The sequence below is a fragment of the Hylaeus anthracinus genome, unplaced genomic scaffold, assembly GCF_026225885.1.
Source record: "Hylaeus anthracinus isolate JK02 unplaced genomic scaffold, UHH_iyHylAnth1.0_haploid 11997, whole genome shotgun sequence".
In the NCBI taxonomy this organism is placed as follows: domain Eukaryota; kingdom Metazoa; phylum Arthropoda; class Insecta; order Hymenoptera; family Colletidae; genus Hylaeus; species Hylaeus anthracinus.
Window position 1 is genome coordinate 5964550 of NW_026534344.1, and position 16108 is coordinate 5980657.

The 16108-nt window shown below is 38.9% G+C and overlaps 1 protein-coding gene across 2 annotated transcripts in view; it reads right to left on the reverse strand.

Moving 5' to 3' along the window:
* Positions 1–15833, reverse strand: part of LOC128889644 (uncharacterized) — a 142923-nt gene extending 127090 nt beyond the window's left edge. For both annotated transcript variants that reach the window (XM_054147410.1, XM_054147409.1), the window contains exon 1: positions 13488–15833. In XM_054147410.1, coding sequence (XP_054003385.1) covers positions 13488–15696 — 2209 coding nt within the window. In that variant the 5' untranslated portion in view covers positions 15697–15833. The remainder of the gene's footprint in view (positions 1–13487) is intronic.
* Positions 15834–16108: the final 275 nt, after the last annotated feature.

Consider the following 16108-nt stretch of genomic DNA (forward strand, 5'->3'; position numbering starts at 1 on the left):
TAAATCAGCAGATAAAGGTGGTTGACGATTAATCAAAATCACGACTGCAAAGGGGACAAACAGGGGGCCCCCCTTTCTTCCGTCTTATTATTGTAATTCGCCTGTCGGCCGTTCCTCCAAGATTTATTCTATGTCTGCAACGGGACTGGCTCCTTCAGCCTTTGCCTCGAGCGTAGACAAGCGAATCCCCTTCCCTCTATGCTCGCTCCTCGCGTTTATCCGGCTGTCTGCAATCCCGATTTCTCCACAAAAGGCCCGAAACGGGAACAATAAGAGGATCCCGACGCGGCCGCGTCAAGATTTTGCCTCTCGCGTCTGATGAAGTTAAATCCGCGGGGATGCGGACCTTTCTGTAATTGAAACTTTGGGGAATCGAAGACGCGAAAAATTTCGTCGACGATAGACGCGTCGACGCGTGCTACGGATTTGCAACGAATGCAATTTTAAAAATCTAGGCGAACGGTATTGAAAGAGAGAGAGAGAGAGAGAGAGAGAGAGAGAGAGAGAGAGAGAGAGAGAGAGAGAGAGATTCATTCGAGTGCATCACTATTCTCGAAACAGACGCAGGTCTTCCAATGAAAATCGATCGTCGAATAGCAGTTTTTGATCAAGATCGCAACCCCCATGGAAGCTTGCACCCTTCCGAACGAAGACCGAAACGATCGTATTATTCCTGGCTGGTGTTAGCCTTCACGCTGGAAACTGTTTTTCCGATGGAGAATGCAGTAGGTCTGACGGCGAATGGCTGGTCCCAGGTGCTACCGAACTGTGCTTTCCATCGTGGCCACGTTTCGCGTGGCGTGTGCGTGAATATAAAAAGTTGAAACAAAAGCAAAGAGAAAATTCGCCCAGTATTGTCCAAACCGGATCAAACGCGTTTACGTTAGCGTGCGCTTGAACGTTTTAAGCGTGTGTGCTCTGCGCTCCGACCAACCGAGATTTACCGACATTTCCACTGAAAAAGTTCTTCTTCTAGTCTTCGTTGTTGTTGCAAATAGAAGGAGAAGGATGCTCTTCAAAGCGATGAATCGCTGGACTTTTGTTCAGCAACGACAATGCTTCAGCCAGTTGTTAACCTTTGACCTTTGATAGTACGCAAGCAGCAACGATAAAACGTTTAAATAAAACTGTACGTTTATTTTTATTTCAATTCCAATGTAGTCCTTCGTAACCTGTTCGCGTAGTAAATCAATCTTATTCCCCATATGCAGAGATAAACTACTATGCATAAAAGACATACAGAAAATTACCTCATCTTCACTTTTTATAAAAACTATTTTCACAGTAGTCTCAACCGATTTCGAAACATCCACTGAAAACTGATTTTTCAAATCTGTCCTGCTCACAAAACGTATCTCAATTACGATAATCTTGAAATATGCCGCACACATTTCTCATAGATTTCATAAGGACATGGCCAAAAGAGCTAAATAAAAATAACAGGTTTTTCAATAGTGTTTATCACGAGTACATTTATTTAAAATAAAAATATCGGATATATTTCAAACCGCCATTTTACTGAAAAATGTAAAACACCTTTTAGAGAACCTTTAATTTCACAACGAGTGACTGAGTTAATTCGACGGATAAATACAAGTGCGTCGCTGGCGTTATTCTGATTAGACAACCGGAAACTAATTCGATTCGGGACATCTATATACGCTTTCGTCCATTTTGGTAAATACCGTGAGTCGCGAAATTCTTCGACCCACTTCCCAGATTACACGCTACACAACTTGCAAACACATCGACGCAAATTCGGCGACCCTCCGCGTACTACGTATGCATGTGCATCAACATTTTGCGTGGGTAATCTCAACTTCGTCTTCGTATCCATTCATTTTAAAAACCCGCTGCACCTGACGCGTACAAGCGTAGGTAGGGTGGTGCGTCATTAATAATTAATATTAACGACGTGGTGTATGACTAGGTAAAATCTTGTCCCGGTATAATTTTTGGCGGTACGGATACAATAGAAACTCTCTGCGCACTGTCGAACTGCTTAGTCAATTTTTTTAAAAGCAGTTTTGTTTAAACGGTACGAATAATAGCGTTAATAATAATAACGGTACGAAATTAGAGTTAAGAGTGTTTTATAAATATTATAATATATTTAATATGATAATAGTCTTGAAGAATTAATACTAGAAATAAGAGTATTAACGTTTTAAAAAGATTGTAAAAGATTACATTAAATTGTTATCGATTTTAGATAAATTTGAAGAATGATGAACAATGTGTGATTACATTCTGGAGTTATTTCCATTCCATATCGTAAAATAAATTGAACTGTGTAAATAGTTATTGATGCATTAAACAGAAACAGTATTTCATTTATTACAAATTTTACGGTAAGTAAAATTCCATTAAACTATAATTAATCAATAAAATAATAAAATTGTATGTACAGTCTGAAAATCTACGTTTAGTTAAAAAAATAAAATTCTTGTTTAAACATTTTTTATTCTGCTCTAAATAAAACCTAAGTGTAATTAATATTTTTCTCGTACCTTACCAGCACATGAATTTACACTCAATTTCTCCACGGCTGTTCGCACTAAAATGCACGCATCATTTATTATTCAATCATTTGCATACTATTCAAATATTTACATCGAGAGCGTGAAATAAAATGCAAATTGATAATGCACGATTGAAAACCAATAACAGACTCTGTATGGTAAAAATTTTCCTCACCATTTGAAATTAAATGTAAATGTTTACGTAACATTCGAGCGAATTATCTCTCGATATATTGTTACTTAAATAAACAAGTGATACTTCTGATTTGTCATAATTATCTCACTAAATCAACAAATTAAGACCTGGTAATCGGTATTATTCGTGACGAACAATCCTTCGTCGCGAATAGTACTGAGAGCTATTGGCTGCGAACTTGTAATAAGATCTTTAGATATAAGAAGGGTAAAGTGTAAGGTGCAAAAGTGTAAAATGCACTATTAGAATTTTTGTTTTATTTTTTCCAATTTCGCGCTAGTTTAAATAACATAGTTCTATTTCTAAAGAACTTCTGAAAATAAACACTGAATGAAAATGTAAATAATCAATGAAAAATAAGCTTTTAAATCCGTAGGGTAAAAAAATGGTAATCAATTTTTATATTTCAAATAATTTTCTGAAACACATGTACACCTTGGATTATTGTCTCAATAACGTTGTTTACGTAATTATCTTTGCCTGATTTCTGACGAATCATGAATTCAGAGCACCAAGAATTTATGTAAACGCAGCGAAACCAAGTGTAATTTGTAGTAGAAATTTTCCTTAAGTTTTCCTAGTATTTAGAACGAAAGTCAACGTAAACAACGTGAGTCATTTACTTCGTACAATTTAAAAGTTCTTCGCCCTAAAAACATTTCTGGATCTGGTGCTGCTTTTCACCTACAAGTGGTGGGCCAGAATTGGGTCAGTAAGCTATTTCGAGTGAGCCGCAAGATAGCAAATTCAAATTTACGTAGTGATGCTAGAATGGCACTGTTGTGAATCAATTCGATTAACGCGAAGCATTAACGAGCACTATGTGCATAATGAATACTTCCCACAATCATTCCATCGTCGTCGATACTGAAAAATAAAGAACCATTGTTTCACAGTGTGAAAAAAGCTACAATTTAATTATTTTAGAACCTATAAATGTTTTCTTATAGTCTGTAAATGTTACAATTGAATTTACTAAATTTACGCAGAAAGAATTCATTGAAATCAATATTTACAAAAGTACATAAATATTGCTTTAAAAATACCATTTTGTTCTGGTGTTTTTATTTCTGTCGTGTACTTTTCATTTGCTCCAAATATTAATTACTTCGTCAATTTTGAACGAAATTGTTATTAAGACAGCATACCCTCCAGCGCAAGTCGAGGTCACTTTTACCAGTTGACTGTATTGAAATAATTCAATACTCGCTTAAATGGAGTCCAAATAGATCGATGTTCTACCGTATAACTAATATCGCGAGAGGTCAGCGTGTCAGCAATTAATAGCGGATGTTGTAATCGATTCGCCTCGTTATGCATTATTTGTTTACGACCGAAATAGGATCTTGGTTCATTTACTGAATTTTATTAATCACTAATGTTTGTTTCCACTGTTTCATAAATAGAATATTGTGAATATTGTTGATATTGTGATGAAGCTTGGATAAGCTTCATTTGCAAATAATTTAATTGAAATTTATTCAGCCATAAGCTCAGCCAATTTCATACGTGCATTTCAATATGAAATTCATTGCTATAGCAAATATGTTAGTATACGAGCAAAAATTACGAGGCGAGTTAGGACAGTCCACGAATGTCGTCACGTGCACAAATACACATGAGACAGCAGAAGTTGGCAATCCCATAGTTACAGGAAGGGATAAAAGTTGAAAACGAGACGAAACAGGGGAACTGTGAGGGATCAAACTGCGTCCTTTCGACGACGGAAGACTTACAACGACTGAGCTCCGATATTTTTCCAATCTACACGATTTGTACAAAATGGTACTACAGTGCGAACAAATCTTCTCCCTTGTATATATAATATATATTTTCTATATATGTGTTTCTTTATCAAATAAATATAATATATACATTGATAAATGAATTAAACAGAACATGTAATTTTGTTCATAATGTAAAGCCTGTTTTACCTAACGAATGAATATTTATTTATTATATGAATATTTACATTTATTTTGTCTGCATACAGGTGACATAATCTAAATTGCATGAAGGACCCAATATAATAATGTACACAGCAGCCACGATATAACTTCAATTTAAAATGCATACGAAAATAAATATTATTGACGAACGAAATAGACCTTATACATATTCTATTATCATTATTTTCCACTCGCAGTCGTGTTGTCTTTCATAAAATTCATCGCAGTGTTGCAGTTAAATTTATAACGAAACTACTATAAAGTAGACAATACTCAAACAAGAAGAAATAAGGAATTTCGATCCTGAAAATGATCCTCTTCCACGTCTCATAAACTGAGGCAATATCACCGACATGCTAGGTATTATAGGATACGTCAGAAAAGGAGGGTAGTGGAAGTTGCTACTGAAACGAATAAACAGGCCGAAGTAACCCGAAGCCTTCGAACAAAGGAAAACGTGCAAAAGACACGCAGCGAGGTGGCTTCATTTTATTTGCATTCGGAAGTAAGACTACAGATAGAGATATGGAAAGTTAAAGGGAATGTTGCGACACGTTCTAGTAATTCGTCCAAGCTTTTGCCGCTGGAGTTCCCTTAAACGTTATTCGTGGAAAACTTAAAAAAGAAATAGAGTTTTATTTCCGTGTGGATGCAGCGTTGCTTGAAAATTTTCCGGCCGTTTGTAACAAAGTGAGAATTCGGGTATCATTTTTGCGTTAATGAACAAAATACGAATGTATAATTAAAAGTATAATTGAATCCGATGGTGGAGGTTGATGCAAATCCAAAAGTTTGAATTAAATTCTAATTGGAGTAAAATGAAGCTTGATCAAAAATCGTTTTAATACCTTGAAGTTCTCGTTTCTCATCGACCAAAATAATTTTGCATTATGGTAATTGCGTTGGCGAATATGTTGGCTGATATGTTGCCAATGAATGTGTGTGAATTAAATGGTTTGTTTTCAATGTCCTAGTTTAAAAAAAAAATAATATTATCAAAAATGTCTTCAACGATGTTACAATGTGAATACTAAATACGAAATTGGAAATAATAGAAGAATACACATTATAACAATTTGCATTCTACCTTCTAGCATTTCGTTCTACCTAATCTTAAAACATGGAAGTTTAATTTACGGCAACCGAAAGGACATCGTTGTTCAGTTAATAACGAGGTTAGGATATTACTGGACATCCACATTTTAAGCACTTATAGACCACGATCTGACGTCATTGTGGAAGTGGGACGTCCCAGTTTTCCCTTGCGACTGATTATTTTATTACCACCCTGACGCATTTTAAATTTGTACAACCTGGATACGTAAGTTACAATAGTTAATTAACTCGGAATATTAAACAGTGGGATACATTCCGTGCTTTCCAAAGCTTGGTCCACTGGCGAGAAATATTCCAACTCTCATCTACATAAATTATGTACCTCATCTCATAATTAATATAGTGTACAGGTGGAGTACAATAAAAATAATATTTATATAGTTCTCGTACTCCTGACGATCTACATAAATACATGGCATTTAATCCTGTTATTGAAATTAAAATTAAAATTATTATTATGCGGACACTGTTCCGTGAATATTATACGTTTGAAAGAAAAATCGTTATAATTTAAAGATAACAAAACAGTTTACATTTAAACGAATTTGTTTTTCATTATTTCAAGGATCGTTACAATTCAGATCAAGACCAAATAAGACAAGACTTAATAGTGCGCAGAAAAGTAATAAAATACCTTGGATAGGTTGTCTCTGATCCTTAAAATAAAACAATTGTAATAGGGAAACAAAATTATGTGTATTTTACACATCCTTATATAAATTTAGTGATGTAGACTGTTTCATAAAATATGAAACAGTCATAAAATATGAAACAGTCTGTACACGTGTGTCCTTGTGTAATAAACACGGTGAGCGTTTCCTTGAGCGATGGAGGTTCTTAAATTACACTTGGCTTTTTAATTTCGACAATGCGGTATCTGCGGTTGACTCATGCATTTCGAATTCAATTACAGGAATAGATATAATGGAACGATATGACGTAATTAACTGATCGTGCGGCAAAGACTACTGTGAATTTGCACTTCTCGTTCAACTGCATTTGCTACTTGTTATAAATACACGGTAAAATGATATCGAAGGTAGTTGACACAAATGGAAACACGCAATATTAACAAGCTACTTCAGCCGACTAAAAATAATATCAATGACTTTAACGTCTTTTAATGTCACATATTAGTAGAATTCTTTTAAATCCCATGTATGTGACTTTACATTTCCTCGAGTAATCAATGAAAAAAGGGCACTTAGAAACAAAGATTCGAAACGATCTTCGATTAGCGCCACTCTCGTACAATATTTTTCTACCGATCCTTGGATTGCATCATTGAATACGCGCTCAACTAATGCGAGCAATCAACCGCGCAAATAGAGTTCCTCTCACAGCCAGCACGTGATTCCTGTTATTTGTCGTAGGGATGCATCGGCTGGCTGCACCGGGTCGATTCATTACAGAGTTGCATGTGCAAACGATATGTGAAAAAAAAGAAAACTGGAAACGTCAACGGGTGTCTCTTTTTACACGCAGTTGGTTTTTTAAAATTTTGTCAACATCTGCTTGCTCCAAACAGATATGTTTCTATAAATGTATGCACCATACCCTTTCGTACCCTGCATACTGTTGGGACTGCCACTCTACTCTCTCACATCCTCTGTTCTACCTCATTCTGCGTGGAGATTTAACGCAAACGTTAAATCGGTATGACGTCGTATAAGAAGTTACACTTCAAAAAGTTTTACAAAGAGAATTAACAAAGAAATCTAATGGAAACTCTCATTAAAGAGACGAAGAAGCTCGATGAAAAGTCTCTCTAAAAAGTATAACTGAAGTAACCCAGCAAGAAGGCTCACCAAAAAGGAACGTCATACAACGAATAAAAACATACCACCACCAGACTTCGCGACAAGTGCTACTGAAAATTCTGTAGCACTCTGTAGAACTTCGCGATTAGCACTTCGAACAACAAGCACGTTTCGACGTTCCACGAATGATGTATCCTCGTCTCGAAAATCAGATATTCGGTCACGTTGAATGTAACGAGAAAACGCGCAGGTATTGCTTATGTTCCACTGTCATCCATTTTCATTCACTGCGTCGACAGTCCACGCGAATCAATGCCAAGTTGCAACAAGTTCAATATTCTCGTTTGGCCTTAAGGAGGACGTCGCGGCGATTAAAACGCCAAACGATTGCGTCGAAATTCAGGATATCCTGTGTACGTCACGGATGTCTCTAACCATTGGTTCAACTGATGACTCATAGGCGAACGCTTCGTTCGATCTCGAAATGACCGAGGCTCCGATTAACCGGAAATAAAAGTTCTTCCGATCGGGGGCGTAACGGGACGTTGCGTAACAGGAATCAGTGAGACGTGAGCGGCCTTGCGCCGGATTCTTTTTTTTCCTTTTTCTTCTTATTTCGATATTCGTTCAGACACGCGAAATCTATTACCGTGTCAGGAAGTAAAATCAGCGACGGCATATTTGGCACGCTGCCAGCTTGCCGGAGACATGTATCGCGAAACGTTTGTGTCCGTTTCCTTTGATGCGCGAGCAACCATGCACATGCGACTTCGTCCGCGCGTCTGTGCCCGCCAAATAAGTCGAATCGAAGGAAATTGTTACGGGACGCTGGAAGCGGAATTTTTTTTTATCGCAATTTCCCTGCCAAAGAGCTCGACGCGTTTTAACTACGGAGGCCCTTGTGCAAATTTGTTCGACACGATTGGATTTGAATTTACTTTTAGAAATGTTAGAACTTAAACATCCGTATCAATGGCAGTTGTAATTATATAAAAATGTGGGGGATAACTGGACGATTAGGATTAAAATATTCTTGCATTTCTCGCTATAAAGTAAGTTCTTGAAAGAGTAGAACAATTCTTGGGAACGATGTTTAAAAAGAAGCCAAGTACTAACGCTGGAGCAGTCCCACTGTTTGTAGTGTACATCATTTATGCGAAGGATCGAGGAATATTTTCTGTTCCACGGAGAAGTAAAACTCAAATAAAGTGTCTGAATAATAAAAAAGATTCCAATTCTCCTTCGAATGCAAGTATTGTTATAAATAGGAAAACACATCTTATCCTAAAAGGAAAAAAAAGAATGAAAGTTTAAAAATACAGAAAACCATAAAGCATACGGTGATATATTTTCATTTATTATTGAGATATTTTACTCGGTTATTTATTTTTACTTCTTCACCAAATGTCACACTCAGTGCATCGAAAGTGTTAAATAATGGAGTGCCTACTTCGATCGATTTTGTTTACATATATTCCAACTCCCGAAGCAATGTTACTTTTCTTATATATTCCTATATTAATGGGGTTTGATATTTTCGTCCTCCAAGTGTCAGGAAAGGTCACAGTTAAAGTGTGACCTTTTGGTAGTTTTATTGGACAGCGGTGGTATTAACTATGCAAGCAATCTACATAAATAATTTCTTCTAAAAATAATTCTTATGTACATAGAAAGTTGGCCGACTTCCTCGAATATTACCGAAATACTTATACCATCCTTCTGTTTTTAACCATTACATATCAAGGTATATAGCTACATTAATCTACTATACATTGTTATGCTCGTGATGAATAATAAAGAAAGAGTAACTATATGTTCGAATAATAAATGTCACATACTCAGCACAGACTCTCAATTGAACGAAAATTAATAACATCTGCCAATAGAACTACAATTAAGTTGAGATAGATGAAGAATAGTTTTGTTGCTCAAAGAAAGAAATTACAAATTAAAAACAAAACTATTTAATAAAGTAATTATTTCACGCAAAATTTTAATTTCGCTTGATTACCTGTACGCTTTAACATAATGCTTTGTTACCAAAAGAAACAGATTCAAAACTGAGTATCTAAAAATGAAATCAGTTACCAAGAAATTTGATTTCTACTTGACGATCTGTACACTTTGATGTAAAATCCCATAAGATAACAATTTCGTAGACACTGCGAAACAAAATTCAACGTGCGTACTTTGACGTTAAGCTTCGTTTGTAATTTCAATGCTCGCATCCCTCACGGCCAAGCTCTTTGTTTATCCACGTTTGCGTGAGTGGGCTGACATCACATGTTCTGCGTGTTCTATGCACGCTCTGATACGACGTGTTTTGATTAAAGGGAGGGGTTCGGAGGACGCTCTCGTTAAGCCCTTCTTATCGTACACGGAAGAGGCTTTGATATCGGACTGCATTTAACCGCCTCGAATAGCAGTGATTTGCGTAGAATGATTAGAGTCTCGCCTTCGTGGCATGCGTGATCTAAAAATTCAAATCCCACGATGCAATCAAGGCGATACATACGTTATTCCTTCGATGTGCAATACAAATTTTAATCAAAAACTTGCAGGAATTTAATTAGTATTTATTTATATAGATAAATATTTTAAATTATTTATATTTTACGGACATTGTATGTATAAAATTGAGGAAAATAAACTGTCGTCATTTAGGTGTGATTTTAGGTTTGAAAATGGCAAAGAAGTTAGTTGAAACAATTCTTTTTAACAATTTAAATGCTGATTACAGCAGAATACGAAGAGATCTACCTTCTAAGTAGGTAGACCCAGTCGAAACAGACAATACCGTGCCAGCGTAAGTAGAAACAGAGAGCAATGATCAGACATGTTAGCCAAGTCGAACTCAAAATGAAAATATTTATTCCACATTTTCGCGACGTATTTCGCGAAAATTGAAATAAAACTGTATTAGAAATTACAGTTCAGGTGCAAACTATAATTAATGAAAAAAAAAGACTTGTTTAGAACCATAAGATGGCGTTTAGAAAATGTTTCAGGAAAACAGCAGTGCCAGCAGTCGCGAAGTTAGTCCGCATTTAATGTCACGTGCGGCTCGAAACGAAAGAAGCTGCAACTGTTTCGGTCTCTGAAACATTTTCCAAAAAGTAAAACGTTGGTCCTAGTTAAAGGGCAAGGGGTGAGGGTTGGCATGTGGTAGCAGTAAAGAGATTATATCTGTAAGAGCGGCGGCGAGTTGCGGACGAAGCTTTCCTCTGATTTTCGCGAGACTTCCTGGCCGAAGGAGCGGCACTAATCCCTTTGCTGAAAGCCCGTCATAAGGACCAACAGAGACTGGCCGCTATACAGGACCATGGCGACGTCTGCCCAAAATTATCCGCCTGCTTTCCCGTAATCAACTCTTCCGAGTCTCCTTTTACAATAATTATTTTCGGCTCGTTGCCCGTCTCCCCTTGAATCGCAGTGGATATTAAATATTTGGAGAATATTCCTGCTGGCGAAACTTCCAAAAATGGCCGACGGGACGAGACCAGAGATAATTAAACTTTCGATGGTTTATTTAATCCCAACGCCAGCAAGCTGTTCGTTCAAACTATAATTGAATGTGTTGGTTAATTCCTCGATTCAGGAATACTAGTTTGTACTATATTAGAACTTCTATAAATAGTTTGGTTTTATATTTTCATCGTTAGGAAATTTTTAGTTACATCAATTCAAGATACTTTTATTCTATTTGATATATTTAAGAATATTCTATAAATTAATTATACCCAATATGTATAATCTATTTTTTTCTTTTTTTAGTATTTATTTATCTTTTACTTGAATATTTATTCTCAAAAATTACTGTTACACACATTTAATTTAAATTTCTCTACTATTATATTCTTATCTGTCAACACTGCAATTAGGTTTCTTAACTTCGCAATTGTTTAACCTGTCTGTTTATCCAGGTCTTTGATATATTACCGTTTCATGAGTTCAACATTTTTCATTGCGAGTTTCGCACGATAATATAAAATCTTTTGATTGGAGAAAAAAAAGTTCGTAAAAAAATATCCATTAATTCACCACGGGAGATGGGACTGGTGTTCAGTTACTCCCAAAAATAATGTTCGTTTATCGTGATGTAATAGTTCCTACGTAGCGAAGTTTATCGTGACTGGGTTACGTGCTCGCAAACCGTTATTCAACCAAACAGAATATTGCATGCAGTGCAGTTTCCTTTTATGGGACTATTTGCAGACAAGGGACCACGAAATCGTTATTGAAACTTACACAATAGGTACGCAGCGTAAGTTCAACGAATTTATAAATAGGTTTAATGCACTCAATGGATGTATCCCCAAATAAATTTCGATGTTTAACTCTTCGAATAAAATCCATATAAATATTGTGTCACGTAAATTCTTTTTAAATTCTTCGTGTTTTTTTTTTCATACTTCACCAATAATGGAATGAAACATTGATCGATAGCCAATTTATTCTGAACCAGTTATTCAACAACCTTTACTTGAGACATTATCGACTGTCTGCGTAAATGTCGCCAGACGTTTAAAAGCCACTTTAATTTGACCTTTATTTCGTTAGGCATTCTGTCAGGATATTCGGTCTGTGAGATCGCTAAAAGCATCAAAGAGCGCGTAATCCCGGGCTTAATGAGAATTAAGTATCTACTGTGTAGATAGACACGACCAAGATCTCAATAACAGTGCCCCGGTTATTAGTTTCCAGTAAGAACGAATGATCAAGCGACAACTGGAAGCTTGCACACGGTGAGAATAGAATGGTGTGTCGCATTATCCTAGAACCGTTGAAACGAATGGACCTCTCTGTACACGCAGTGTACATTGAACAAGACGCACTGAATTATCTCCAATCGTTTTCGAGTGGATTCATAATATTTACCGCAAGAAAACGCGCATGAAGTAGCACCGATTAACGCGACATTTATTCAGAACAGAGTTTTTTCTACCGTCGGAACTCTCGCCCTCTCTCTTTCTTTGGACTATTGTCAACAGTACGAGTTTCACGCAGACGGCGAAAACCAACATTGTTTGCGGCACAATATTAACAAATGCAGCCTACCGTTCTCTGATATAATGCAAAAGTTTCGTCATAACGCGACGTTGAATATTTCTAGAATGCCAGAGAGAGCCAGCGTCGCGTAAATACGACGGGGCGCAGTAAAAAGCGAGCAAACTTTTAAGGGGGAAGTTTTCGCATTAGCGAAAGACTCACGGTTAATGTCTGCGGTGCCACCTGCTCAATGACAATTCGGGACACTGTTTGACCTCGCGAATTGAAAGACCCGAAATTACGCAGGAATGGAAGCAGTGGTTTCCAGAATGCTTGGAAAAAATGTCCCGTTAAGAAAGGAAAGAAAATTCTTGCGCTCGGAGACGGGTGGTAGGTTTGAAGTTTAAAGCGATACGGGGAAAATATGCTTAGATGTTCTTGTTATTTAAGGATTTTTACGATTGATACCTCTTGACGTTCAGGCATTGTAAATTCGATGCACTTTCGAAATGAAGTATTTTTGAATTGAAACATTCTTGGATCGAAGCATTTCAGTTTTCAACTATTGTAGCATTGAAGCACTTTGGTATTAAAATATTTTGGTGTTAAAACATTTTAGGAATACAACACTCTGTCGTTGACAAATTGTAGGATTTTAACATCTTGGTATAAAATCATTTTGAGACTGAAGCATTTTAAAATAAAGGCGTTATAGAATAGAAGGCTTTTGTCATTTGCATTTTAAATTTGGAGCATTTTGACACTGGAGAAACTTAAGACACTTAAGAAATTTTCCTTTCCTTTTCCTTCTATTTTTACTTCAGAACAATCAAAAACTATGCTCGAGACTTTCCTACCTTTCCACCTTCGAATCAAAAGAAACGATTCAAATTCAGTTTTAAAACAACCCTTCGCCAAATTCAACCAACAAACAGAAGACTCAAAAATCGCTTACCTTGCGCACTTCGGTCCCTCTTCTTGCGCCGAGGCCTCTTCTTCTGCACCACCTCCACGTAATTAGAAGACGAAGAGTCGTCACAGCCGGGAACACCCTGGTTCTCCTGGACCCTCCTCGCTTCTTCCTGTCGCTTCTTCAGGAGCTCGTAAACTCTGCTAAAGTAATCCCTGGCGATATCCTCGTTCGATTTGTTTATCAACAGACCCTCGCTATTTAAACATCCGAAACTATCGATCGATCCCTCGTCCAGCTTCGAATCACTCTTATCCTCAGCTTCGGGGTCCTCGCTGCCATCGATGATCTTGAACGTGTTGCTCTTCTTCACGTTTGACCGCATGTACAGCTCCCGATAGTCCTTGAACGCGTTCTTGGGAATCGTGTTGTAGCCGCAATCAGGGGATTTCGCGTCAGACCCTTTGACACCGCGATTCCTCGCCTTACTCTCTCCCGAGTTCCTCTTCGGATCCCCGGAAACCCTATCGACGACCAAATAATTCTCCTGCAGGCTGGTGCCGGGTCTGTCGCTCGCCGAGTCGTTCAACAACTCTCCGGAGTCCTCCTTCGGTTGCTCGGGGACTCCGCGGTCCTTCGCGCTGTCGTTTCGCTCCAGCAACGGATTTACGCAATTCTGCAAGTTCTGACAGATCCTGCAGTTCCTGAAGGTACAGAGATCAGCCTGGAGGTCCTTCCACCGCGGCTTGCTCATGAAGTCCTCCTCATTCACCTCCTTCTCGGACTCGCGGTGCAGCCTCTCGTGCCTCTTCCTCTCCTTGTACTCCCGCCAGGACTCGTCGACGTTGTCCTGGCTCCTAATTCGTCTCGGAGGATTCTCGAAATCCTGCCTCGAGTCGACGCTGCGAGCCGCCTGGCCCAATAAAACGTCGCTCTTCGTTTTTCGGTAAAGTTTCCGTTTCTCCGACTCCCTTGTTTGGGATTTGCGTCGGTAATTCGCCTCCGACGTTTCGCGGATGGCGTCGCTTCTGGACCGATGACGATGTTTATCCTTGAACGATTCCTCGGAAGGGGACTTCCTGGTCCTGGATCTTTCCCTCTCCCTTTGCCGGTCCTTCTGAAGAGTCTCTGGGTCGAACCTGATGACACTCGTCTCGCTGCGCACCTTCCTAGTACGATAACCTTCCGGGCACTCGTGACCGTAATCGGAGTACCTCTTCTTGATTTCGCGGGCAGGTTCGTTGGTAGAGCTCAGGGAACGCTCGTGGTCCATCTTCTGCTGCAACTTCTTCCTCAAGAATGCCCTCACCTTCTCCAGCTCCTCGTTTCCGACTATGTCCCTCGGTTCCAAAACGGAGCTGTCTGCTTCTGGTGGTTCCTTCGTATAATCGATCCGCGAAACATCTTCGCGTGTTTTTTCGGGGACATTGGAGATCCTGAGCTTGGGGTCCTCCTCCTTGATCGCCTCCCGCAGGCGCTTCAAGCCGTCTTTTATTCTCCGATTTCGACCCTCGTCCTCGTTAATCTTCGACTCGGACTCGTCCACGTCTTCCTCAGTAAGAATCAATCTCGGTAGAGTCTCGCTCTGGCTCCTCAAGTAAGCCTTCACCTTCTTGCACCTCTCTTCGGCGATCTCCTCCGGACACTTGCCCACGGTGCTCTTCGTTCTCAAGTCGTCTATGATCTGTTGCCGCAGATAATCGCCCACGGAGTACCTTTTCGCTCCTGGTTTTGGTTGCTCGCTCCGCTGGGCAGCCTCTGGTTCCACGGAGCGTTTGCTCTTGGATTTCCTGTCCTTCTCTTTCACCGTCACCTCGCTCTTGGATTTCCGCGGCTTGTAACCGAACTCGCAGGTTCCGAACTTCGTGCTAAACCCGTCCATGTTTCGGTTCCCTTGAAGGGGAGCGACGATGGTCGACGTTGAAGACGACGAGAAGGACGAAGAGGCGGTTGGAGTCTTCATGGCAACAGCCTTGTCCAAAGGAAACTGCTCGTAGGACTTGAGACCCTCGCGAAACGAGCCTCTGGCCCTCTGAGCTGTTCTGCCAGTGGTCTCCACCAGCAGACGGCCATCTTTCCCCAGCAGCTGGATGACAGGAAGCGTGTCCGCCGACGTGGTCAGCTCCCACTCCCAATGCAACGGTTTGTCTAGCTTCAGTCTGATGCACGGCTCTGTGGATTCGTTCGACGACGAGGAATCCGGATTGACTGGACTGGACGTCGTCGCTGTTATGATCGGGTGAGTGTTCTTCATGGTTGCGGTTCTCGCAATTTTCGTTCTTGCGTCACTTGGAATTTAAGAGATCCTGTTAGCTTTCAGGGACCTTTAACGAGATGTGGTTTGAGTGTCTTGGATGGTATTGTTGATATTGGGAGGTGCTGGAGTGAAAAATTGTCTCAAGTTATGATCGTTTCTCTAAGTAACGTCTTCTAAATCTTCTTGAAAGGTGATTATATATCTTTTTTTGAAAAGACTATCATGATTCACAATTTACATTCTCATGGCTAATTCTATATTTATAATCTCGGCTTGGTGAACTTAAATAATCCTGCAATTTTTCTTAACGGATAACTACTATTTGCTCCCAATTAATACTTTCATCTGGAATCGATATACATGTATATTGTTGTAGCTCGTATACTGTAGCTTATGTTTGTAGTAGCTG